Source organism: Piliocolobus tephrosceles, chromosome 5 (genome assembly GCF_002776525.5).
Source record: "Piliocolobus tephrosceles isolate RC106 chromosome 5, ASM277652v3, whole genome shotgun sequence".
Taxonomy (NCBI): Eukaryota; Metazoa; Chordata; class Mammalia; order Primates; family Cercopithecidae; genus Piliocolobus; species Piliocolobus tephrosceles.
Genome location: NC_045438.1, coordinates 108,388,170 through 108,415,172, shown reverse-complemented (window position 1 = coordinate 108,415,172; position 27,003 = coordinate 108,388,170). Strand labels below are relative to the sequence as shown.

At 37.6% G+C, this 27,003-nt stretch overlaps 1 protein-coding gene across 1 annotated transcript in view; it reads right to left on the bottom strand.

Moving 5' to 3' along the window:
- Positions 1-27,003, bottom strand: part of EYS (eyes shut homolog) — a 1,801,461-nt gene that overhangs the window by 56,929 nt on the left and 1,717,529 nt on the right. Inside the window, exons 33-35 of the mRNA XM_026455461.1 lie at positions 24,477-24,643; positions 23,488-23,632; positions 9,761-9,935 (exon numbers count right to left, since the gene is read on the bottom strand). Of these exons, the coding sequence (XP_026311246.1) occupies positions 9,761-9,935; positions 23,488-23,632; positions 24,477-24,643 (487 nt within the window). The remainder of the gene's footprint in view (positions 1-9,760; positions 9,936-23,487; positions 23,633-24,476; positions 24,644-27,003) is intronic.

The following is a 27,003-nucleotide window of genomic DNA, read 5'->3' as shown; positions in this document are numbered from 1 at the left end:
AGGTAAGAGTAGGTGATAAAATAGCTTTTTTTTTTTTTTTTTCCCTATAAGCATCTAGGGACATGGCATGTAAATTTCATGATAGTTCAGGACATAAGGCCGATTTCATTAAATAGACTAGCAGGCAAAGAGCTGGGAAACATGCACCCGGCATACAATAGCTAAGACTACTTAAATTATACTGAGGAATCTATACAGAGCACTGTTTTCTTATTTCAAGGCCGTTCAAAAAATGTTACATATCCTTAATTGTCAGTACAAGGAAAAATTTGTGGGTTCTTCTGTCTCCAAACATAAACAGATGATAGCAGAGAATAAAATATTAAACACTTTGGAAATGTAACAGCTCATCATGATAGTAAATCTAGAGATGAATATTAGAGTGTGTTCTTACTAATATAGTTAATTATTTTACTTCTGTGAATTTAGAATGAAACTGATTTGAATTCCTAAATTGCAGATACATTGTTTAGTTCTGACTGTCAATTTTATAGCTTAGAAACTCTATGAGTTAATTTTTCCTCATTACTATAGAAATTCAATATGAAGAATTTAATTTTCTTGTAATTAGGCAAGTCTAAGACTGTAAGAGTTTAGTATGAACATGGATATAAAAAATTAACTGAAAATGAGATAATACAAGATTTAATATTTTTTGTTAAATATCATTCACTTACTAAATATTACCAAAGAGGGAATATAGAGGAGCATTGTACTTCGTTACCAAGGTGAGTACAAAATAGAAAACATGGTCTTGTTCCCCACCCTGAGGACTTGCTACTTTATTTAGAATAATGTATTTGTATGAAATATATAATATATAAAATATAATATTCAAAGTTTCTTAGGGCTTTACCTTAGTGCCAGGCACCATTTTAAGTACTTTAGATGTAGTAATTTGTTTAATCATATAAAACCTACAAAGTAATAGTATTATTCACCCTCAGATTGCAGATGAGAAGCTAATACAGAAAAATATAACCTCTGCTTAGCCTACTTTTTCAGGTTACCTATCAAATATGGATTTTGATGTTTTGGATAAGAGAGATTCTTCTTTATATGTTGAGGCTGAGATAAGAACAGAAAAAGAAAGTTTTTGGAGAAAATTTACCTTGAGCTGGATCTGTAAAAATGTTCTGGTTATAGATTTGTGGGTTTTCTATGCATAAGCAAAAGCACAGACACAAAATCTATGTGGTGTGATGATAAAGTCATATGAATAATAGAATAAATGCATGTAATTTAGCAACGGGCAATCACACGACCTAAAGGAATCTAGTTCTCCGTATATAACTTATTTCTGGGCTATTTAAATAAAAAGGGAAACATAGCTGAATTATCTGCTCAGGTCATCTCCTGTGTGGATGACTTAATTCATATAAAATTGCTTTTCCTTTATGGCTTATTTCCATTTGAGTAACAAGTTAGGAGAATAAGGTAAGTGTGATATGATGTATAACATTTTACCTGCCAAAATTTGCTGGATTTTAAATGACATGCTCAAACTTTGAGCCTTTGAAGAATATACAATCAAGTGCTAAAACAAATTAACCTTATCATACACTGGAATGTGATGGCATATTGAAACTCAACATGCTTACTAGGACAGGTTGCTATAATAATCACTCCACCTGCTGACATTCCCCCATGGCCTTCCTTTCTTTGCTGGTGAGATACTCACCTAGGTCCTTGGTGATACCTCACAGAGTTTAAGAAGGATGAGATGAAATGACTCTTTATATACTATTGAAAATACTGGCAGTTGTCTGTGGGCTTTATTTTGTAGTTCTCCAGGTGTAAGGGCTTGAACATTGTAGTATGTTTTTTTTTTTTTTTTTTTTTAATTATACTTTAAGTTCTAGGGTACATGTGCATAACGTGCAGGTTTGTTACATATGTATATATGTGCCATGTTGGTGTGCTGCACCAACTAGTCAGCACCCATCAATTCATCATTTATATCATGTATAACTCCCCAGTGCAATCCCTCCCCCCTCCCCCCTCCCCATGATAGGCCCCATTGTGTGATGTTCCCCTTCCCGAGTCCAAGTGAGCTCATTGTTCAGTTCCCACCTATGAGTGAGAACATGCAGTGTTTGGTTTTCTCTTCTTGTGATAGTTTGCTAAGAATGATGGTTTCCAGCTGCATCCATGTCCCTACAAAGGACGCAAACTCATCGTTTTTTATGGCTGCATAGTATTCCATGGTGTATATGTGCCACATTTTCTTAATCCAGTCTGTCCAAAAGCAACGGCAGCAAAAGCCAAAATTGACAAATGGGATCTAATTAAACTAAAGAGCTTCTGCACAGCAAAAGAAACTACCATCAGAGTGAACAGGCAACCTACAGAATGGGAGAAAATTTTTGTAATCTACTCATCTGACAAAGGGCTAATTTCCAGAATCTACAAAGAACTCAAACAAATATACAAGAAAAAAACAAACAACCCCATCAAAAAGTGGGGAAAGGATATGAACATACATTTCTCAAAAGAAGACATTCATACAGCCAACAGACACATGAAAAAATGCTCATCATCACTTGCCATCAGAGAAATGCAAATCAAATCTCACACCAGTTAGAATGGCAATCATTAAAAAATCAGGAAACAACAGGTATTGGAGAGGATGTGGAGAAATAGGAACACTTTTACACTGTTGGTGGGATTGTAAACTAGTTCAACCATTATGGAAAACAGTATGGCAATTCCTCAAGGATCTAGAACTAGATGTACCATAAGACCCAGACATCCCACTACTGGGTATATACCCAAAGGATTATAAATTATGCTACTACAAAGACACATGCACATTGTAGTATGTTAACAGTTGGAATCAGAATTCCTATTAAGGAGAGAACTGTCTTTGGGAAACTACATGAGCTGCTTGGAGTAGACAGTGGAACCTGGTTGCATTGGGAGGAACATGAGCCTGGACTACAAAATAAGATGATAAATTATACTGCCTGAGACCAGGAGGGAATTGTGGTTTGTTTTAACCTACAGACTCAGTTGGAAAAAAGCAAAGCAAAGGACAGAAGACAAAAATGGGTGGAATTGCTATGTATTTACTGCAGTGGTGCGGTGACCAAAAGACAAGTTGGAAATTGTTTAGGTGGCCATGATATAAACTTTTTTCCTTCAACATTGTCACCTGTCTCCACCCCCCTGCACCAATCTAAACAATCTAAACAAGTGGAAATGGCTTTGTTAATTTGATAGAAATTAAAGAAGTTGATTATAGCTTTTAGGCATCTGTGATATGGAATAGTCAGTATGGGTGAAAGACTGTTGAGCTAGAGACGACTTGAGAATAAACCTTCCTTTTGGAATCTTCACAATTTATGTAGATGTCAAGGGTCTGGTAGAAAGTAAGTGGCATCTGAGCTATAAAAAGACCATGAGAGAAAAGAGTTTATTCTTAAGCCACAGTGTAGGGAGGCTTGATGAAAATCCACAGTGAATTCTTACCTCTGACTCTTATTTTCTAGCTGCTTAAATAATAAAGAAACAAAAAAATGCGAGCTTATTTTAGAATCTACACTCTTCAAATACGTTTTTCATATTTTCTGACTATGGAAAGATAATTTTCTGAAAATGTCTCATCTTTGGCCAGTGGGAGTCTCTTTAAGTTGACTCCTGTTGTCTTTTAATATAACCATAGTTGTCTTTGTTAACATTCTTGCTTTCAGGCATAAAAAGATATCTAGGCTTATATTATATATTTTCTCTCCTAGAGCTGAGTGTACAAGTCTCCAAGAAGTCTTGGTTCATTTTAGTGGAAAATGGTATTTGGAGATGACAATTTTGGCACTAGAGATATTCATTGATACTGAGTTATTGTTTCTAAATCTTTTTAGCGGATATAGCTGGGAAATTTTTTTTAAAAAGAAAGATTTTTTTTTTTTTTTTTTTTGAGATGTAGTCTTGCTCTGTCGCCCAGGCTGGAGTGCAATGGTGCAATCTCAGGTCACTGCAGCCTCTTCCTCCTGGGTTCAAGTGATTCTCTCTCTTCAGCCTCCTGAATAGAAAGTTAAGTAATGTGTTCATACATTAATTCCAATTCATATTAAGGATTAGAATGATTTTTACTTCTTCGATTTTATGCCTAGATCTCTTTCATGCTGAAAATTCTAGTTCCTAATGATTAATATTAATTGTTCATTTGGTTTATATATAATTATCTATTATATAAATATAATGTTATTTGTGTATTTTTATATATAGTTTTAAAATAACAATATCAATGTTACCACTAACATCAAGACTACAGGATGCAATAGAATATCTTTATGTTCTTTTTGTTTTAGGCCATAATCCACTGTATAGTAAACATACTGTGTTTTAAGATCAATTGAACTAAATCTTTTCTGCTTGTTTATGCTACCAACTTGAAGTACAGTTGAATTTATTCATTTCTTTATTTTCCTTCAGTATTCAAAGAGTGGTCTTTTTCTTTTTTGATTTACCATGTGAAACATTTTACCTGCTTTCAAATAAAAACTATAAAGCAAATTATAGTTAGAAAGTCTAGCTTTTATCCTTTTACTACTTCTTGTTTTCTCCCTCACCCTATAGATAACCATTTATAAATTGTGTGTGTGTAATCTTGCATTTTGTTCTTAGAAAAATATAAGCCTATTTGTATGTGTATCTATGTTTATGTATTTATATCTGTTTATATCTATTATCCCCTTTTCTTACATGTTTCTTTACCCTGATTTTTTTCAGTTAATAAGTCCTGAGGATCACTCCATAGCAACATATAAAAGGTCTATATATATATATATATGAAGTCCTCCATTACATAAACATTCCTTAGCTTTTTCAACCAGATACCTAGTGATGAACATTTGAGCAGTTTCCAGTCTTTGTTTTAGCAAATAGAGAAATTAGGTTGCTCTAATACATAATAGTGTCTACTTTTCTATAGCCTCACTACTAGATTAGTCATATTTTTAGCTTTTTGCCAACCTCATAGGTGAGAAAAATTATCTATCTAAAATTGGAATCTCTGGAAGACAGAGTTAAGGGCAATTCCAAGGAAGTAAGGAATACTCTTTCAAGGAAGTAACAGTGAGAGAGAAGCAAAGGGAGGAGGAAAAAAGGAGAACTAGTTCAAGGTAATGAGTTACCAAGCTGGCCATAGCTTCACAAGAAACACAGCTGATTGCTTGGTAAGGAGAGAGTGTTTCTTGGAAGGCGGGATAGAGTAGTACAATTAATTTGTTTGCTATGCAGAGAGAAAAAGAATAGCAGGAAGAGGCGGGTTGATAACAGTCATGCATAGCTTGACAACAGATTAAAAATTTACATTTTGCTGCATTGGCAATGGAAAACCAGGAAACATTTTGAGCAGGAAAATGATTAAGAGCAAAGAGGATTTTAGGAAGATCTGGATTAAGGTTAGGAGTGTTTAGGGAACAGGTCACCAGTTGGAAAACAATTACGTGTCCAGTTGAGGAGTAATAGAAGACGGAATTAAGCATTGTTGGACAAAATATATAAAAGAAGACAGTCTGGACAAAGGATGCTTAATTTGGGAACTTTGGCAGACCTTAGAGAACCTATTTTTGGGTTCTAGGGGTTTGTAAACCTCTAAAATAATAAGCACATTTTTGTGTTCCAAGTATGTTCAGTTTTTAGGAGAAAGGGTTTTTAGCTTTAACCTGATGCTCAAAGGCAGTTCTAAGACAAAAAATAATTAGAAAATCCTGAATCAATGAGATTTTGTGATCACTAATAGATTTATGTTGTAAATAAGCCTCATTTATGAACTTAATATTAATCCTTGGTGCATTTTACATTTTTACAACCACATTCTTCTAACTCCTATTGTACTTATTGTCTGAGCCACTCATTTTAACATCTAACTTGTTTTTGTAACTTTGTTTCCCCTACACTGCTTTTCTTTTTTTTTTAGATGGAGTTTCCCTCTTGTCGTCCAGGCTGGAGTACAGTGTTGCGACCTCAGTTCTCTGCACCCTCTGCCTCCCAGGTTCAAGTGATTCTCCTGCCTCAGCCCCTCAAGTAGCTGGGATTATAGCTCACCCACCACCATACTGGCTAATTTTTGTATTTTTAGTAGAGATGGGGTTTTGCCATGTCAGCCAGGCTGGACCCGAACTCCTGACCTCAGGTGATCCACGCATCTTGGCCTCCCAAAGTGCTGGAATTACAGGTGTGAGCCATGGTCCCAGGGCTACACTGTGTTTTCCTTAAAGGGACACATCTGTATATTGTTCTCAGTCACAGGTTACTGTGCAACATTGTGACTATGGTTAGTAGCAACATCTTGTATTTTGAAAATTGCTGAGAGTAGATTTTAAATATTCCAATCTGAAAAAATTATAAATATGTGAGGTAATGCATATGCTAATTAGCTCATTTGAGCCATTCCATGATGTATATATATTTTGAAACATCATGTTCTACATGATAAATATATCCAATTTTTATTTGTCAATTAAGAAAATAAAGGAAAAAAGTACAACTTAAATAAAATAAAACTTGCTTAAAAACACCTATTAAGCTAGACATGGTGGAAGAGATTGGCAAAAATGTAAAATAATATCTTTCTTCTCACTAAACATTTTTGGTTTGGAATCAGCCATTTCATTAAAGCATTTTATTTATGTCAAAAACGAACAAAAAAAAAGGACACTTACCAAGCACATACACACATAGGACTAAGAACTAAACCCATTTTTTTTTTTTTTTTTTTTTACTTAAAACTTTCGTTTTGATGTAACCTTTTTTCTTTTTTATCCTTGGCTACTAAGAACAGAAATAGTTTTCCATTTATTTGTTGTACCTGAACTCATCCCAGGAGCATAAAGGCCTGAAATGAACTCTGCCTTATGATACTCACATTTGAGAAATTCCATTAGAACACAGATGGATCTGTGTGTGATGTTGAACTCAGAGCAGGAGAGGAGGGTTTTCATCACTTTACCAGGGCCCTGAACATACTGGAAACCTTATCGGGCCCCACCTCACTCCTTACTTGGAATAAGACTTTCCCTTATGTACCCAAACAATGCCTCCTATGCCAGCTAAGAGGAAGGGAGCTAACGGGAGCATTTTGAGTTGTTTTAAATTTATAACATTAAACTGTTCATTGTTAAGACACTTTGATCAGCTTTGAGGTTTTGCTTTTACAATTGATTCTAAGCACCATAAAATTGGTGCTTCTGTGTTGGTACTTGCCTCTTGAGCATTTAAGAAATATTTCATAAGGTGTGTTAGTTATTTTTCAGGAAAAGATTAAACTTTAGCTTTAAGCTGTCTATAAGGTTACCTAGAAATTCAATTTAATATTACCCTGCTTCAGTTGAAAAATAAAGTTTAGAGCCATATAAAATTAAGAATCTGTAACTAGGACAAGGACAGAAATAAACTTCTTAAACACTTTTGAAAAGTATATTACAAAGCACAATATTTTCTTTCTTTAAAGGAGGTATTGTTATACTGAGATTAGAAAAGAATTGTTTAAAACTGTCAAAAGGAATAAAATTCTTTAAACTGCTGCTGCCACTGGATCTGAATGTCTATGAATGGGAGACTTAATATTTTTGAACAGTTTATTGAGGTATAATTTACTTATCATAAAATTCACCTGTTTTAAGTTCGGGGATCTGTAAATTTAATGTTATTAAATGATGGTCACAAGAGCTACTTATGGCTCTGCAGTAAATCTTTATAGTTAGTAATTATTTTGTAATTAGGTCAATAAGAGGATCCCAAAACTGGTCACAATTTTGATAAGAAAAATTTTTAGAACCCTGTAAGGAAATTTGTCAGATGTATCATTCCCCCTGTACATTATCGCTTAAGACTATTTGTTATTCAAATGTAGGCCCTCATGTTTGAGATACTGCTTTCCACCCACACGGCAATCTATGAAATCCCCAGGATATGTATTATGAAGAAAGGTATTTTCAATTTGGAGAAAATACGAAGTACCAATTGAAGATAATTTCAATGTCATTTTAAAAAATTAAGGTGAACAGGTTACAATCAGTAAATAGCTACTTAACACTTTTGTTACCTCATTAAAATTATTTGCTGCTTTCAAGTTCATTTCTTGCTATTTAGATTCTGTAGAGAATCTTGACCCAGGAAATGGAAGATCTGGTTTTGAGTCCTGCTGTACTACTCACAGGGTGCTCATACATCCTCTCGAATTACTCACAGTCTCTGGGGCTTATTTTCCCTGAATAAAATTGGAATTAGGATACTGGCCTTGAGTAATTTAGAGGGTTTTGGTGAGGAGCAATGGAAATAATATATAAAAAATGCTTTGTTACCCACAAAGTCCTGTGCAATTGTAAGGCATTATGTTTAATATCAGAACTCAGTAAAATTTCTATATTAATCAAAATAATCTGCAAATGGTTCTAAGTACCTATCTATACTTGGTACTATATATTCCAAGATAAATATATATGGTTCTTAGGTTCAAACTGTTAGGCTGTTTGGTCCACATGGAATAACGTAGGGTGGGGATGGATTCCCCACCTTCACCTTCAACTTCATATGCTTTCCTACTGCTAGTTTCTGGATCCCTGTTTATTATCACGTCAAAAAATAACAAAAATACTTAGTAGTAACATCTGAAGAATGACTACAACTCTTTAGATAAAGTGAAGTAAACGTGTACTCCTAATTAAATTTAGTTGTAGAGCAAATTAGAGTGCATACTTTGTAAAGCAAGCTAAAGGTTTCATTAAAAAATATAGAGAAGTAATGATAAAATTATAGTGGTAAAGCTAATGCCAAAAATTATTGTTCTGTGATGGTGGCATCCCAAGCCTTAGATTTTGTCCTCAGTAATTCCATGGGCTGAGTCAAACTATACATTTTTTTTCTCCAAAAATTTTTCTGTGACTATTAGTCATTTGAGCTTTGCTTTTGATCATTTTCTAGCGAGGAGGTGGAAGGAATTTGTTTAGAGTGAATAAGAGATTCACTCATGCCTTTTAAAACTACACTTTCTTCATGGTAGACTCTGTCCTTCAGGAGAAACTCTGACACTCCACTTTCCCAGCTGCTTTGCAGGGAGCCAGTGTTCCTGGTGAAGTGCATTACGTCTTCTCATGCGTCCTGTGGGGAGCATTTTGACAAATCTCTCTTTAGCTGTCTTATACATGTATGAGACATAAGAAATTTATGAGTAGCTAGAGTGTAAGAAATTGAATGACAGAGTGCTTACTTCCACTTACTTTAGCATATTCCCAGAACCCCTCATATACTACTTTTGCATAGATGAGATGCTCAGCAAAAGGAGTAATTAATATAAAAACATTCTCCTTTCTTTTTTCCTCCTCACTCAATGGGTCCATGTTGGTTTCATACTAAAGTAGTTCAGAAGTCAAATTGTGTAGCTTTACTATTGCCCTTTATAAAGGGGCTCAAACCTACATATGAAAGCAAATCCCAGTGTGTAAGCCTTTGTGTGGTTAACATTTCTGTCTACTCTCAATAGTATGGATTTAAGTGATATTTTTCATGGTGTCTGGAATGAGATGTAGTGATTCATTGTCATTGTTTAACAGAACTAAGATGGCATAAATGCTGTGCTGATCCTATTTGTAGTTGCCGTCACCTGTCCTCCCATCATGTAACAAGTCTACATAAGAACATTTTAAATACATGCATCTGTTTGTGTTCCTAGTTTGTACAAGTGGAATGCCAGTTAGAGTGGAGTACCAGTTAGAGCACAACCTGCTACTTTCATTCCTAATAACATTATACTTACTAAACACTAGTTCCACTCTCTATGCATGTTCCACCGTTGCCACATTTCATTAAACTGCAGGGAGAAGCATGACACTGGCCAACACTGCGTCCAGCATTTGGGTGGCCCTCGGGATTTCCTAGTCCTCTGAAATGGCCATCCTTCTCAGTGCGAACTTGAAGAGTGAAAATACAACCTTGAAGAAATGCAAAAACACTTCATGTTAACAAACAGAAGAAATAGATAAAACAAGAAGAAGGTTTTCATTTTTAAAGTAAAAGTTTTTCAAAATAAAGTAATACATATAAATTTTAAAAGAAATATAAGAATACAGAAATGCACAGAGAAAAATGTTTTTTAAAGTCATTCATGGTATCACCCCACAGCAGACAACTATTAACATTTTGGGGTGTATGTGTGTGTGTGGTGTGGTATTTTTTTCTATGCTTAGTCATATTTTCTTTTAAACAAAAATGCAATCTGCACTAAGCTGTAGAAAATATAATATTATAACCAAACAGTTGAATATCATAAATAACATTAACATTTTTCTTGTAGCATTAACTCTTTTTAAGTGATGGCATATTTCCTTATATCAAAATATATTTAATAAACCTATAATTATTATACCATCAACTCATTTATATGTTTGCTATTAGAAATAAAGTTGTAATGAATATCTTATGTGCATATCTTTGTCCAGTTTAAAATTATTTTCTAGTACATATTTCTAGAAGGAGAATTACTAGGGGAAAAGATATAGATGCTTTGAAGTATGCCTAAGTGTCCCCCATAGATATTTTTCACAACTGGACTCAGGATACTGGGATATCCCCTTCTTCACAGGCACTACCATGCATGGGATGACCATTCCATTTCATTTTTACATGCAATAGCTAATAAAATACTATTTTCCTGTTTTTAGTTGGGTATCAAAAATCTTTTAACAAATGTATTGGTCTTTCATAATTATATTATAATTTGTATTTATAGTATATAAAGAGAGTCTCCTTATATAATGAGGACATTAGCTATTTGTGATACTTGGTACATAAACTTTCTCCAGTTTAATATTTACCACCCAATTTTGCTATTTTTCTCTTTTTTCTTTCAGAGATTTTGCCTTTGTACACATCTTTAGAAAGAACTTTTCGGCCGGGCGCGATGGCTCACACCTGTAATCCCAGCACTTTGGGAGGCTGAGGCAGGCGGATCAGGAGGTCAGGAGATTGAGACCACCCTGGCTAACACGGTGAAACCCCATTTCTATTAAAAATACAAACAATTAGCCAGGCGTGGTGGCGGGCGCCTATAGTCCCAGCTACTTGGGACTCTCAGGCAGGGGAATGGCGTGAAGCCCAGAGGAGGAGCTTGCAGTGAGCCGAGATAGCGCCACTGCACTCCAGCCTGGGCGACACAGCGAGACTCTATTTCAAAAACAAAACAAAACAAAACAAAAAGAACTTTTCTACCCCGAGATTAGATAAGTACATATAAATAAAACGGGCAATGCAGTGAAGAATTTGAAATGAAAGTGTTTGAAATCCTGAAATGTATTGTAATTTACTCATCTCCTTTACCAGTTATTTAGAGTTTATTTGCAAAGTTCTTTCAAATAAATAGGAACATCAACTAGAAATAAGGTATTTAAAATGATAAAAGAAAGGCAAGACTAAATTTTATTTTCAAAACTTTTTTTGGGGGAGCATAAAAGGCTTTATTTTTTGTCGTTGTTATAATTAAGTTCTAGGGCACATGTGCACAACGTGCAGGTTTGTTACATATGTATACATGTGCCATGTTGGTGTGCTGCACCCATTAACTTGTCATTTACATTAGGTATTCCTCCTGATGCTATCCCTTCCCCCTCCCCCAACCCCATGACAGGTCCCAGTGTGTGATGTTCCCCACCCTGTGTCCAAGTTTTCTCATTGTTCAATTCCCATCTATGAGTGAGAACATGCAGTGTTTGGTTTTCTGTCCTTGCAATAGTATGCTCAGAATGATGGTTTCCAGCTTCATCCATGTCCCTACAAAGGACCATGAGCTCATTCTTTTTTATGGCTGCATAGTATTCCATGGTGTATATGTGCCACATTTTCTTATCCAGTCTATCATTGATGGACATTTGGATTGGTTCCAAGCTTTGCTATTGTGAATAGTGCCACAATAAACATACGTGTGCATGTGTCCTTATAGTATTTTATGATTTATATCCTTTGGGTATATACCCAGTAATGGGATCACTGGGTCAAATGGTATTTCTAGTTCTAGATCCTTGAGGAATCCCCCACTGTCTTCCACAATGGTTGAACTAGTTTACACTACCACCAACAGTGTAAAAGTGTTCCTATTTCTCCACATCCTCTCCAGAACCTGTTGTTTCCTGACTTTTTAATGATCACCATTCTAACTGGCGTGAGATGGTATCTCACTGTGGTTTTGATTTGCATTTCTCTGATGGCCAGTGATGATGAGCATTTCTCATGTATCTGTTGGCTGCATAAATGTCTTCTTTTGAGAAGTGTCTGTTCATATCCTTTGACAACTTTTTGATGGGGTTGTTTGATTTTTTCTTGTAAGTTTGTTTAAGTTCTTTGTAGAGTCTGGATATTAGCCCTTTGTCAGATGGGTAGATTGTAAAAATTTTCTCCCATTCTGTAGGTTGCCTGTTCACTCTGATGGTAGTTTCTTTTGCCATGCAGAAGCTCTTTAAATGAATTAGATCCCATTTGTCTATTTTGGCTTTCGTTGCAATTACTTTTGGTGTTTTAGACATGAAGTCTTTGCCCATACCTATGTCCTGAATGGTATTGCCTAGATTGTCTTCTAGGGTTTTTATGGTTTTAGGTCTAACATTTAAGTCTTTAATCCATCTTGAATTATTTTTTGTATAAGGTGTTAGGAAGGGATCCAGTTTCAGCTTTCTACATGTGGCTAGCCAGTTTTCCCAGCACCATTTATTAAATAGGGAATCCTTTCCCCATTTCTTGTTTTTGTCAGATTTGTCAAAGATCAGATGGTTATAGATGTGTGCTATCATTTTCGAGGGCTCTATTCTGTTCATTGGTCTATATCTCGGTTTTGGTACCAGTACCATGCTGTCTTGGTTACTGTAGCCTTGTAGTATAGTTTGAAGTCAGGTAGCGTGATGCCTCCAGCTTTGTTCTTTTGAGTTAGGATTGTTTTGGCAATGCTGGCTCTTTTTTGGTTCCATATGAACTTTAAAGTAGTTTTTTCAAATTCTGTGAAGAAAGTCATTGGTAACTTGTTGGGGATGACACAGAATCTATAAATTACCCTGGGCAGTATGGTCATTTTCACGATATTGATTCTTCCTATCCATGAGCATGGAACGTTCTTCCATTTGATTGTGTCCTCTCTTATTTCCTTGATCAGTGGTTTGTAGTTCTCCTTGAAGAGGTCCTTCACATCCCTTGTAAGTTGGATTCCTAGGTATTTGGTTCTCTTTGAAGCAATTGTGAATGGGAATTCAATCATGATTTGGCTCTCTGTTTGTGTGTTATTGGTGTATAGAAATGCTTGTGACTTTTGCACATTAATTTTGTATCTTGAGAGTTTGCTGAAGTTGCTTATCAGCTTAAGGAGATTTTGGGCTGAGATGATGGGGTTTTCTAAATCATGTCATCTGCAAACAGGGACAATCTGACATCCTCTTTTCCTAATTGATTACCCTTTATTTCTTTCTCCTGCCTGATTGTCCTGGCCAGAACTTCCAACACTATGTTGAATAGGAGTGTTGAGAGAGGGCATCCCTGTCTTGTGCCAGTTTTCAAAGGGAATGCTTCCAGTTTTTGCCCATTCAGTATGATATTGGCTGTGGGTTTGTCATAAATAGCTCTTATTATTTTGAGATACATCCCATCAATACCTAGTTTATTGAGAGTTTTTAGCATGAAGGGGTGTCGAATATTGTCGAAGGCCTTTTCTGCATCTATTGAGATAATCATGTGGTTTTTGTCTGTGGTTCTGTTTATATGATGGATTACATTTATTGGTTTGCATATGTTTAACCAGCCTTACATTCCAGGGATGAAGCTGACTTGATCATGGTGGATAAGCTTTCTGATATGCTGCTGGATTTGGTTTGCCAGTATTTTATTGAGGATTTTTTCATCAATGTTCATCAGGGATATTGGTCTAAAATTCTTTTTGTTGTGTCTCTGCCAGGCTTTGGTATCAGAATGATGCTGTCCTCATAAAATGAGTTAGGGAGGATTCTCTCTTTTTCTATTGATTGGAATAGTTTCAGAAGGAATAGTACCAGCTCCTCTTTTTACCTATGGTAGAATTCAGCTGTGATTTAATCTGGTCCTGGACTTTTTTTGGTTGGTAGGCTATTAATTATTGCCTCAATTTCAGAGCCTGCTATTGGTCTATTCAGGGATTCAACTTCTTCCTGGTTTAGTCTTGGGAGGGTTTTTATGTCCAGGAATTTATCCATTTCTTCTAGATTTTCTAGTTTATTTGTGGGGAGGTGTTTATAGTATTCTCTGATTGTAGTTTGTATTTCCGTGGTGATATCCCCTTTAAAATTTTTATTGTGTCTATTTGATTCTTCTCTCTTTTCTTCTGTATTAGGCTTGCTAGTGGTCTATCCCTTTTGTTGATCTTTTCAAAAAACCAGCTCCTGGATTCTTTGATTTTTTGAAGGAGTTTTTGTGTCTTTATCTCTTTCAGTTCTGCTCTGATCTTAGTTATTTCTTTTGCTAGCGTTTGAATGTGTTTGCTCTTGCTTCTCTAGTTCTTTTAATTGTGTTGTTAGGGTGTCTATTTTAGATCTTTCCTGCTTTCTCTTGTGGGCATTTAGTGCTATAAATTTCCCTCTACACACTGCTTTAAATGTGTCAGAGAGATTCTGGAATGTTGTGTCTTTGTTCTCATTGGTTTCAAAGAGCATCTTATTTTTGCCTTCATTTCTTTACATACCCAGTAGTCATTCAGGAGCAGGCTGTTCAGTTTCTATGTAGTTGTGCAGTTCTGAGTGGGTTTCTTAATCCTGAGTTCTAATTTGATTTCACTGTGGTCTGAGAGACAGTTTGTTATAATTTCTGTTCTTTTACATTTGCTGACGAGTGCTTTACTTCCAACTGTGTGGTCAATTTTGGAATAAGGGCGATGTGGTGCTGAGAAGAATGTACATTCTGTTGATTTGGGATAGAGAGCTCTGTAGAAGTCTGTTAGGTCTGCTTGGTGCAGAGCTGAGTTCAAGTCCTTGATATCCTTGTTAACCTTCTGTCTCATTGATCTGTCTAATGTTGACAGTGGGGTGTTAAAGTCTCCCATTGTTATTGTGTGGGAGTCTAAGTCTCTTTGTATGTCTCTAAGGACTTGCTTTATGAATCTGGGTGCTCCTGTATTGGGTGCATATATATTTAAGATAGTTAGCTCTTCTTGTTGAATTGATCCCTTTACTACTTTGTTGGTTTAAAGTCTGTTTTATCAGAGATTAGGATTACAACCTCTACTTTTTTGTTGTTTTCCATTTGTGTGGTAGATCTTCCTCCATCCCTTTATTTCGGGCCTATGTGTGTCTCTGCACATGAGATGGGTCTCCTGAGTACAGCACACTGATGGGTCTTGACTCTATTCAATTTGCCAGTCTGTGTCTTTTAATTGGGGCATTTAGCCCATTTACATTTAAGGTTAATGTTGTTATGTGTGAATTTGATCCTGTCATTATGATGTCAACTGGTTATTTTGCCTGTTCATTGATGCAGTTTCTTCATAGCATCGATGGTCTTTACAATTTGGCATATTTTTGCAGTGACTGGTACTGGTTGTTCCTTTCCACGTTTAGTGCTTCCTTCAGGAGCTCTTGTAGGGCAGGCCTGGTGATGACAAAATCTCTCAGCATTTGATTGTCTGTAAAGGATTTTATTTCTCCATTGCTTATGAAGCTTAGTTTGGCTGGATATGAAATTCTGGGTTGAAAATTCTTTCCTTTAAGAATGGTGAATATTGGCCCCCAGTGTCTTCTGGCTTGTAGAGTTTCTGCTGGGAGATCTGCTGTTAGTCTAATGGGCTTCCCTTTGCGGGTAACCCAACCTTTCTGACTGCCCTTAACATTTCTTCCTTCATTTCAACCTTGGCGAATCTGACAATTATGTGTTTTGGGGTTGCTCTTCTCGAGGAGTATCTTTGTGGCATATCTGTATTTCCTGAATTTGAATGTTGGCCTGCCTTGCTATGTTGGGGAAGTTCTCCTGGAAAATATCCTGAAGAGTGTTTTCCAGATTGGTTCCATTCTCCCCGTCACTTTCAGGTACACTAAACAGACATAGATTTGGTCTTTTCACATAGTCCCATATTTCTTGGAGGCTTTGTTCATTTCTTTTTAGTCTTTTTTGTCTAAACTTCTCTTCTTGCTTCATTTCATTCATTTGATCTTCAATCACTGATACCCTTTCTTCCACTTGATCGAATCAGCTACTGAAGGTTGTGCATGCATCACGTAGTTCTCGTGCCATGGTTTTCAGCTCCATCAAGTCATTTAAGGTCTTCTCTATGCTGTTTATTCTAGTTAGCCATTTGTCTAATCTTTTTTCAAGGTTTTTAGCTTCTTTGTGATGAGTTTGAACATCCTTCTTTAGCTCGGAGAAGTTTATTATTACTGAGCTTCTGAAGCATACTTCTGTCAACTTGTCAAAATCATTCTCTGTCCAGCTTTGTTCCATTGCTGGCGAGGAGCTGCTCTCCTTTGGAGGAGAAGAGGCACTCTGATTTTTAGAATTTTCAGTTTTTCTACTCTGGTTTCTCCCTATCTTTGTGGTTTTATCTACCTTTGGTCTTTGATGATGGTGACCTACAGATGGGGTTTTGGTATGGATGTTCTTTTTGTTGGTGTTGATGCTATTTCTTTCTGTTTGTTTTCCTTCTAATGGGACCCTCAGCTGCAGGTCTGTTGGAGTTTGCTGGAGGTCCACTCCAGACCCTGTTTGCCTGTGTATCACCAGTGGAGACTGCAGAACAGCAAATATTGCAGAACAGTAAATGTTGATGCCTAATCCTTCGTCTGGAAGCTTTGTCTCAGAGGGGCACCCGACTGTGTGAGGTGTCAGTTCACCTCTACTGGGAGGTCTCTCCCAGTTAGGCTGCTCGGTGGTCAGGGACCCACTTGAGGAGGCAGTCTGTCTATTCTCAGATCTCAAACTCCATGCTGGGAGAACCACTGCTCTCTTCAAAGCTGTCAGATAGAGATGTTTAAGTCTGCAGAAGTTTCTGCTGCCTTTTGTTCAGCTATGCCCTGCCCCAAAAGGTGGAGTCTACAGAGGCAGGCAGACTTCCTTGAGCTGCAGTGGGCTCCACCCAGTTCAAGCTTCCTGGCGGCTTTGTTTACCTAGTCAAGCCTTAGCAATAGCGGACGCCCCTCCTCCAGCCTTGCTGCCACCTTGCAGTTCCATCTCAGACTGCTGTACTAGCAGTGAGCAAGGATCCGTGGACGTGGGATCCTCTGAGCCAGGCACTGGATATAATCTCCTGGTGTGCCATTTGCTAAGACCGTTGGAAAAGCGCAGTATTAGGGCAGAAGTGTCCCGAGTTTCTAGGTACCATCTATCATGGTGTCCCTTGGCTAGGAAAGGTAATTCCCCGACCCCTTGCACTTCCCAGGGAGGCGATGCCCTGCCCTGCTTCGACTCACACTCTGTGGGCTGCACCCACTGTTCAACAAGTCCCAGTGAGATGAACCTGGTACCTCAGTTGGAAATGCAGAAATCACCCGTTTTCTGCATCACTCACACTAGGAGCTGTAGACTGGAGCTATTCCTATTCTGCCATTTTGGAATGATCTCTCAAAACGTTTTCAGAAACTAAAAGCATGAAGTAATTTCTCATGGTGGAAAAAAAAATGGGTTCAGTTATGGAAGGTAGAGAATGTACTTTCCAACTTAGTTTTCACTGGCATTTTTACTGACAAGCACCATTCTCTGCATGCATCAATATTTTCTCCTTATGAGAGAGCAGTGATTGTTTTTCCTCAGGCTTAATCTTTGTTTTCCTCCAAGTGCTGCCATTTACTATTACACACACACATAGGCCATGACCAAAATACTGTACTGACTGAAGAAATGAATGAATGCTAGACTGAAGAAATGAATGAACGCTTTACAAATGAATAACCAACTAGCTCAGTTAACAAAGCATGACTTCCCATGTCTTTTACAGAGTGAAATGCACTTTGCAGAAAGCAAAAGTATAAGTAGATGACAGAGTCAGGTAAGTCTGAGTTCAGATATGATCTCTCCCACACAATGGCTACATAATGCAAAGTGTAACTGAAGCTAATCTTTTTACCATTAAAATAGGGACAAAAGTAGCTATTTCATGAGTTAGGAGAAATAAATAATATAAATAAACTATCTGTACAATGCCTATAAATTAGTAGGTCCTGGGTTCCATGCTACCATTCCGCCCTCTATCACACTGTCTCAGGTATCTTCTATTTCTACGTCATAAAATTGCAGATTTCTTCTTAGCAAAAATTATTGGATGCTAATATTGGATTTTTAATTTTTTTATAATCATACATAAGAATACTTTGTTAAATTACTATAACTTAATGTCTGGAAGTGTTCATTTTAAACCGTTTCTTTTTTATATGGGTAAATAAAATGCTTTTGTTATAAGGAACTATTGAAATATGTTTTTCGCTAAAAATGTGTCAATGCTATATTTAGAGAAACATTTAGCCAATACAAATAGCGAAATGCATTTATTTTACAGAGAAATGCTTCATGTCAGTCAACATATCATGTTTTTTAAGCAATTAGAGTGATTAAACTGGAAGACATTTGTGGAATATATATTATTTTATTATTAATATAGTAGATAAAATATAATCTGCTTGGTGTAGTACTGTGAGACAAACATTCAGTACATAATACATATATCCTGTATGTGATATGTAGCCATGAGCCATGTGTATATTGAAAATTAGACTGATTAGGTACCAAATAAGTAACAGTTTTTTTTTTGTTTGTTTGTTTTTTTGTTTTTTTAACAGCAGTAAACTAACTACATTTTCCCTTATCGGCTCTTGTTTGAAGAATCTCATATGGTTAAAAAAAGGAGAGAGAAAAAAATTGAACTCACAAGAAACTGAAAGTACTGACAGTGTTGGCTATTTTTATATGAGAATAACTCTCCTTTACAGGGTTGTTAATGAATCTGAATCTATCTCATGTCCACTCTATTCAGTTGAGTAGTAAATATTTAATAACCTTCATATCAATAAGCACTAGTTGCTGTAACACTAGAAGCTTATTTCCTGTTCATGCAAAGTCCAAAGGATGGTTAGGGTTCGCATCGAGGTGGGTTGGCAAACAGTACAGGACTATGCAGAAGATTTTCATAGGTAAGGCCTGGAAGTAGCAACTATTATACCTGCTGACGTCTCACTGGCCAGAACTCAGGCACATGGTCATGCATAGTAAGAGAGTCTGGGAAAGATCTGGTGGTAACAACATGTCACAAGCATGTACTGTGTGAAAGCACCATTCCAGGTGCTGGAGATCTGTTATCAGTCCATATCTTCTTTTCTTCCTTCCTTCATTCTGTGCCCAGTCTGAGACCACCATTCATGAGCCTCACTCTGAGAACTCTGCAGCTTTGTCGCAGATGCAACTTTGGAAAGCAGAGAAGAGGAGAACTGCTCTTATTAGGGCAGATAAAACAGTAAGGCACAGTGTATTTGGCAGATGTAGATTATTTAAGGTGGTTAATACCTTTATGAGCATTAAAGGTCATAGAAAAAATAATGGTTCATTACAAGCCATTTTTAAGAACAAAAACAAATGGGCTTTATTATCAGTAAGGATTTGTATTTCAGATCACGAACTTTGGATTAGAGTTATTTATCAAGAGTTTATAGGAATTGGCTGTGTGCGGTGGCTCAAGCCTGCAATTCCAGCACTTTGGGAGGCCGAGGCAGGCGGATGGCTTGAGCCCAGGATTTCGAGACCATCCTGGGCAACCTGGAAAAACCCTGTCTCTACTAAAAATGCAAAAATTAGCTGGGTGTGATGATGCAGTTCTCAAGTTCATGGAGAGTAGGCCAGACCTGGTTGAATGGCTGAGAACACCATAAAAACAGACCTTTGACCAAGTACCCTGAGACTAGGATCTACTGAAAAGCTATTTTCACCAAATGAATTGTTATAACAATTTAAAGCATGTATTTTATAACTCTACTACAAGATAAATCAGCTTTGTAAGGATATGTTAGCTGGGTTTGGTGGCTCAGCTACATGGGAGGCTAAGGTGGGAGGACTGATTGAGCCCTGGAGATGGAGGTTGCAGTGAGCTGATATGGCAGCACTGTACTCCAGCCTTGATGACAGAGCGAGACTCTGTCTAAAAAAAAAAAAAAAAAGGTAAAAAGTTTATAAAAATGTTAAAGCCTAGATCAGATAATATTTTATTGCATGATTTAATTGTAATTCTAAGGACAAATGTGATATCTTTACTCTAATTATTAAATTCAGAAAATTCCATTTGCTTTGCATCATTATGATTAATTAATGTGGTGGCTTCCACATCATTCTCAGCAAACTAACACAGGAACAGAAAATAAAACACCTCATGTTCTCGCTCATAAGTGGGAGCTGAACAATGAGAACACATGGACACAGAGAGGGGAACATCACACACCGGGGCCTGTCGAGGGGTGAGGGGCAAGGGGAGGGAGAGCTTTAGGACAAATACCTAATGCATGCAGGGCTTAAAACCTAGATGATAGGTTGATGAGTGTAGCAAACCACCATGACACATGTATACCTATGTAACAAACCTGCACGTTCTGTACTTGTATCCTAGAACTTAAAGTAAAAAAAAAAGAGAGTGAGATAATTTAAAAAATATATGGTGGCTTCCAAATCTGGGAGGCTTATTAAAATGCAAATTTTTAGAATCCACTGTAAAGATTTCAGTTCAATAGTTCTTGGGTAGGCTTCAGAAATCTGTATTTTTAAAAAGTTATATTATTCTTCAGAACCAGTAGAGATCAGCTTTGGGAACCATGGATTTATGGTGCAGCTGCAATTTGGTTGTCATGGTAGAATGGTAACAATATGGCATGATTTATAATAAATAGTAAATGCTAGTTTAGAGTGGAGGGAAGGCAGACATTAAGAGAGGATCCAAGAGATGAATGATAAAATTAGGGGATCTCAAGGTCCTGAATTTTCTATAAGACTGTGGCATAAGTGGCAATTCCCAAGAAGACTCGCCCAAGATTCCCATCCTCACTAAGGACTGTGGCAGTTGACATACTTCCAGGAGTGTGCAATCTTAGTGTTTCTGTCAGAGAAAGGGCCAGCTATGTGTGTGCTATCTCAGGCTCATTGGCACACTTAAGGAGAAAATGACAGGTCTTGATGAAAACCTCTTTTTGTTCTCATCCTTAAGATATGAAGAAAAATTCCTAATAGAATGGAGAAAACAACATCAAAGGAAACCAGGAAGCATTAGACTTCAACAAATTGTGCAAATATTGAAACCTGTGATAGCAGGATAGAGTAATGAGTTAACATTTAGTCCTTATTGAATGCTGGTTTCTGGGCTAAGCACTTAACACAATTATTTTACTTACTTGATCAATCCATAAAAACTCTATGGAGTAGGTATTTCTATTTTGCAGAGGAGAAAATGGAGGTGCAGAGAATCTAAATAACAGGCTAAAAGTTATGTAGCTAATAGGTGACAGTGTCTGCATCTGAAGACAAGCTGATTTCAGAGTCTGTGCTGTTAACCTCTGTTTGTGTTGCAGAGAAAGGGGAGCAACACGTGACTGGAGCTGTGCCTCTCTCACCTTTAGCACCATCATCAGTGCTAACACATAGGACTTGCTCTAAGCCAGGCACTAATCTGTGTTCTCTCTCCATTAACTCACTCTCAGAACTACATAGCAAGAGAAGTGCTGTTATTATCCCATTTTACAGATAAGGCAGGGGGAGGTTAGGTGACTGGCCAGGTCATGAACCATATAGGTGGCAGAGGTTTGGCATGTATCTTGCAAGTTGGGTTCTAGAAGCCACACTCTTATCTTTGATGCTATACTAGCCTCTCATACAGAAGAATTATCCCTTTCAAAGTACTTATATAAGGATTGTGTCTATTAATAAAAGACAACAGGTTTTGATTACCCCCCTCCAGTATCTCTGCTTCATTTAGTGGAAGATACACTTCTTTCACATTCATAGCTTTACCCATCCCTTTCATTGAATATAATGTTTCAAAAAACTCATTGATTTGTTATGCCTTTACAATCCTTTTCATATTGTTTCCTGCTGTGAAAAAATCATTGAACTCTCTATTACAGTTAGTGCAATAATATGCTCTAAACTATTCTTTAAGACACCCTTCTGAGAATCAGCACTGATTACAAGTTCAAAGAAAAAGTTTCTTTGAGAGCCTTGACAAAATAATTTTATTAGAACCTGACCTTGTATTATGCTGGATTAGCTGTGTTGCTTTTATATGTTTTAAGTACATGGCCTCCTGCATTTGTGTTTAGGCAGAAGTCAGTCAATGTTGGGAAAAGAATGCAATGAAGTAGGTGGATAACTCAAATGCCTGAAATGGTGCCTGATGACAGCTCCTGTCTCTCAGGGATCCTTATCTTTGACCCTTTACTTTTCATGGAGAGTAGGCTGGACCTGGTTGAGTGGCTGAGGACACCATAAGAACAGACCTTTGACCAAATACCCTGGGACCAGGATCTACCAAAAAGTCTATTTTCACCAAATAAATTATTATAACAATTCAAAGCATGTCTTTATTTTAGAATGCTATTACAGTATGAATCAGCTTTATAAGGAAGATCCAAGCCTGTATTCCTATTTGAACACAGGAAGACAGACTGTGGCAATAAGACAGACTGTGACTCACCCAAACACAATGTTCCCCTTAATCTCCTTGGCTTGCTCTGGCCTCTGTGGGCTACCCCTTGGTGGTATGGATGGGTTAACTGCTGTCTGTCTCTTGCCTTTTAAACTCCAAAGTTAGATGGAGTTTCAATTTTTACTGTGACTCTTTGAAGTCTACCCTGCTCAGCCTATTTTAAAAAGCACCCTGTATAAACAATTACCCATAATCCTGGTTGCTTAAAATCATGCTGTCGATTTCCATTTTCCCAGTGAATTTATCGCATTATACGACTAGATAATTAATTAATAACATTTAGTGTTTCTCTCTCCAACTAGAATAAGTGCAGAAATCTTTGTCCATTAAAACATCCAAACATCTAGTACATATGCAGTAAGTGGTCAATAAACAGTAAATGAGGCCAGGTGCAGTGGCTCACACCTGTAATCCCAGCACTTTGGCAGGCCCAGGCAGGTGGATCACCTGAGGTCGGGAGTTTGAGACCAGCCTGATCAACATGAGAAACCCCGTCTTCTGAAAATACAAAATTAGCTGTGCATGGTGGTGCATGCCTGTAATCCCAGCTACCTGGGAGGCTGAGGCAGGAGAATCGCTTGAACCCGGGAGGCGGAGGTCATGGTGAGCCAAGATTGCATCATTGAACTCCAGCCTGGGCAATAAGAGCGAAATTCCATCTCAAAAAAAAAATAGTAAATGAATGTTTCTGATTAAAATCAAACTTTGTTCAAGTCTGAAAGCAATCTATGTAGCTGGTTTGGGAAATAGAAGTATACTCTTTAAAATATTTTTTCCCTCAACATTTGAAATAAGTAGGTATAGTATAAAAAATGTCCATGCCTTACCTTGAAAACCATTTTTAAAATCTGCTCCATTTGGTAAGAGATCTGGAGTATATTCACTGTAGCCACCTACATAAAACTGACTGAAGACATTGAGTCCAACCAGTCTTCCTGGGGCGATAATGGATTTATTTTTATGATCATCTACCTTCAAAAGGAGAAAAAAATCAAAACCTATTTAAAAAGGAATTAATTCCCCAGGGTGAACTGTTTAAGATACTCTTTTGTTATTTCCCATTAACTTGGCATGAAAAATTTACAAAGACAGAGATTTTGAAGAAATATAAAACATGATACCACTCAATTTTCTGCTTCTCTGCTGGTGTCTGTTACCACGGATATATTAATATAGCAATCATGGTTTTGCATTTCAATCAAAATCAAAGTTCTTCAAAGATTAGGTGCTGGCATCCAGCTGATTCCCCTCCATTTAGCCTTCCTCCTCTTCTATCAATTCTCCATAGAACCACCAGAGTCATTTATCAAAAATTAGAAATCAACATGGTACCCACCTTCCTGTTTTAAGTAGCTCATCATAGTTCTTTTGATAAAAATACTAACTTCTTAGCACATCTAAGCCCTTTGATAATATAGACCTTATCTGTCTCTAACCACTTCTCTTGCTCCCCCATCTCCTGACCTGAAAACCACGCTGAACTACTTGCATTCCTTAAGCTAATAGTGACCATTCCGTAAGTTAATACTGACCATTGTGTTCTTTCCTAACTCCTATTTGAAGTTATGCTCAAGCATCACCTTCTCTGGGAAGCACTTTCTGACTCCTCTCTCTCACCCTTATCTATGTTAGTAATCCCTCTTATCTGTTCTCACACCACTTAATTGTAATCATCTCTCTATTTCCCTAGTTGGGACAATAGTCTGTGAACTTCGTGGATGTAGGCATCATGGGCTATTCACCTCTGTACCTTAGCACAGATCCGACAATATACTAGTGCTCACTTTGTGGAAGAGACAAAGGAATGACTCTTTACCTTCAGCCAGCCTTCTTGGAAGAACTTCCCCAGATGAACAGTGTGGACTCCAAGGCTCAGATTGAGGGGATCGCTCCTGATGCTAGCTATGCCAGACCCCAGGTTATAACTATAAACCACACTGCCATTGAGCAGGCCCACAGCCAGGAAGTCATCGCCATTCAACCCTGGAATGAGAAGACACATGGGGAATGCTCATTGAGAGGAAATTCAGGAGTTCCGTCAGCTTTATTTTACTGACTGGTTCTGAATTACAGATCAGTATGGTAAATTATAATACACATTTAGTCTCTTGTCAGCATTTAGGTATATGTGCAACTGACTGTTGTTATTCCCAGCCCCAGAAACAGAGCACCAAGAATTTATGTCTTTGAAGCCACGAGGGTTCTGGTCAACCTGAGGAATGATCAATGATCACCTAAAAAGTTGAATGGGATGAAAATCTCCTTTTGTCGGATTGAAATTCAGTGTGCACTTTACAATAAGAACTTCACAATGGAGTAGTACTGCTCTGGTAGCTAACAAGATTCAAAAGGCTGAAATGACCTAGCGTCAGTTGAAGTTATTTCTATGATTTGAGAATAGTATAAAGATCAATTTATTCCTATAATTGCTCAGAATATGTTATCATTATTCTATTACAAAAGCTCTTAACCATGCCCCATGACCATTTAAAGGTGGGTTGTTTCTGTGTTCCTTCTTCTCTCTCTCCTTCCATTAGTTCAGAGCCATTCATGCAATACAGTGAGTTCCAGGACCCAGAGCACTCAGGAGATAGTTCTTAAAGACCCACGAGACAAGGGAAGTGGTTGGAAGAGACCCAGCATTAATCACTTAGGGGAAGATGCTAGCCGTATCCTTGGTGGGGTTAAGAAGTCTATATGATCAGTCGGTATATAGCAAGAGATCTGTTCACAGGAAGCAGGGACCCAAATATGTCACTAAGCTTCTGAAAGGTATGTTAGTGGGTGGAGCAAAAGAAGAATTCAATACTGAGGCTAGCAGTCATGAAACTGAGGCAAAAACTTCTGCTTAGAGGAAGGACATAAGAACCCCCTAGAAGTAAGAGGTTTAAGCATGGGGGAAAAAGCTGAATTGAGTCCTCGACATAGAAAAAGTTTATTATGAGTATGCACAGACTCCTCCATCTGCATTTATAGGAATGATGCTTTGTCTGTTGACTGGGCTTGTATTGTTACTTTGATCAAGGTAAAGGAGAGAAAGATCTGCAGGGACGTAGGTTTCCAGATAGGGTGGAGAGGTGGGCTTCCTGAGGCAATGGAAAGTGGAAGACAGAAATATTATTTAGAGATACTTGAACGCTGCCTCTGCTTTTCTAAAGGTTCTGCCATGAGCCCTGAGCAGGGTTACTGTTGAAAACTCTCTAGGTGAGTCTAATATAGAGTCATGGTTAAGAACAACTGTATTAAGTGGCCTACCATTGACCAAGTACATTGGGAACTTAAGGCAAGTCTCTTTCTTACTTTCTGTCATTCTGGTGATTTCTTCCCACCTGCAATGCTGCATCAGGTTAGCTGGGTTGTACATTTAAAATGGAAAGCTCAATGTTTCTGGAGAAAACATAGATTCAGGAAGGCAGTTAGAAAGTCAGAAAGGAGAAAAACGATTACTAGAGATTGGAGACAGTCTTTCAGGCAGCTGTTGGGATATAGAAGAAATTGGGAAGGGTGGAGGAGGAAACATGAGATTTTTCTGTGGGTTGCAGATGGAAATTTTTCTGAGAGCTTCTGGAGGGGATCTGAATTGTCTTTCAAATTGTCCAGGTTATTGCAATGGAGCCAGTATTGTGCCAGTTGAACTGTAAGGTAGTGGGAGGGCATATTCGTTTCAGCTATATCCTTCTTTCCTTTCTGTCTTGTGCTCTCCTTGAGAGCCCATTTCATGCCAGGAGCATCATTATTATCCTTAGATCCTTGATGGCTTGGTGAGGAGGAGATAGGAGGTTTGTTTCAAGTTCCATGAAGAGCAGAGTAGAAACAAATGGGGGCAGTCATTAAGACAAGGTGAGGAGGAGGGTTAGGAAAGCAAAAAGGTGATTTTTGAATTTGTTTCTGAGCTCACCCAGAAAAGGACAACCAAGAGCTTGTTAGATGAAAAAAGAGGATACAGTGAAGAGTGCTGTTTAAATCAGAAGGGAGAACTTTGCAGCAACCCAGAAGGAACAGAGAAGAACAGGGTATGTTTAAGAACTGCTGGGGTCAGGTGCGGTGGCTCACACCTGTAATCCCAGCACTTTGGGAGGCTGAGGTGGGCAGATCACAAGGTGAGGAGATCGAGACCATCTTGGCCATCCTGGCTAACACGGTTAAATCCCGTCTCTACTAAAAATACAAAAACAAAATTAACCGGGCGTGGTGGCACATGCCTGTAGTCCCAGCTACGCGGGAGGCCGAGGCAGGAAAATGGCGTGAACCTGCGAGGCGGAGCTTGCAGTGGGCCGCGTTCGTGCCACTGCACTCCAGCTTGAGCAACAGAGCGAGATACCGTCAAAAAAAAAAAAAAAAAA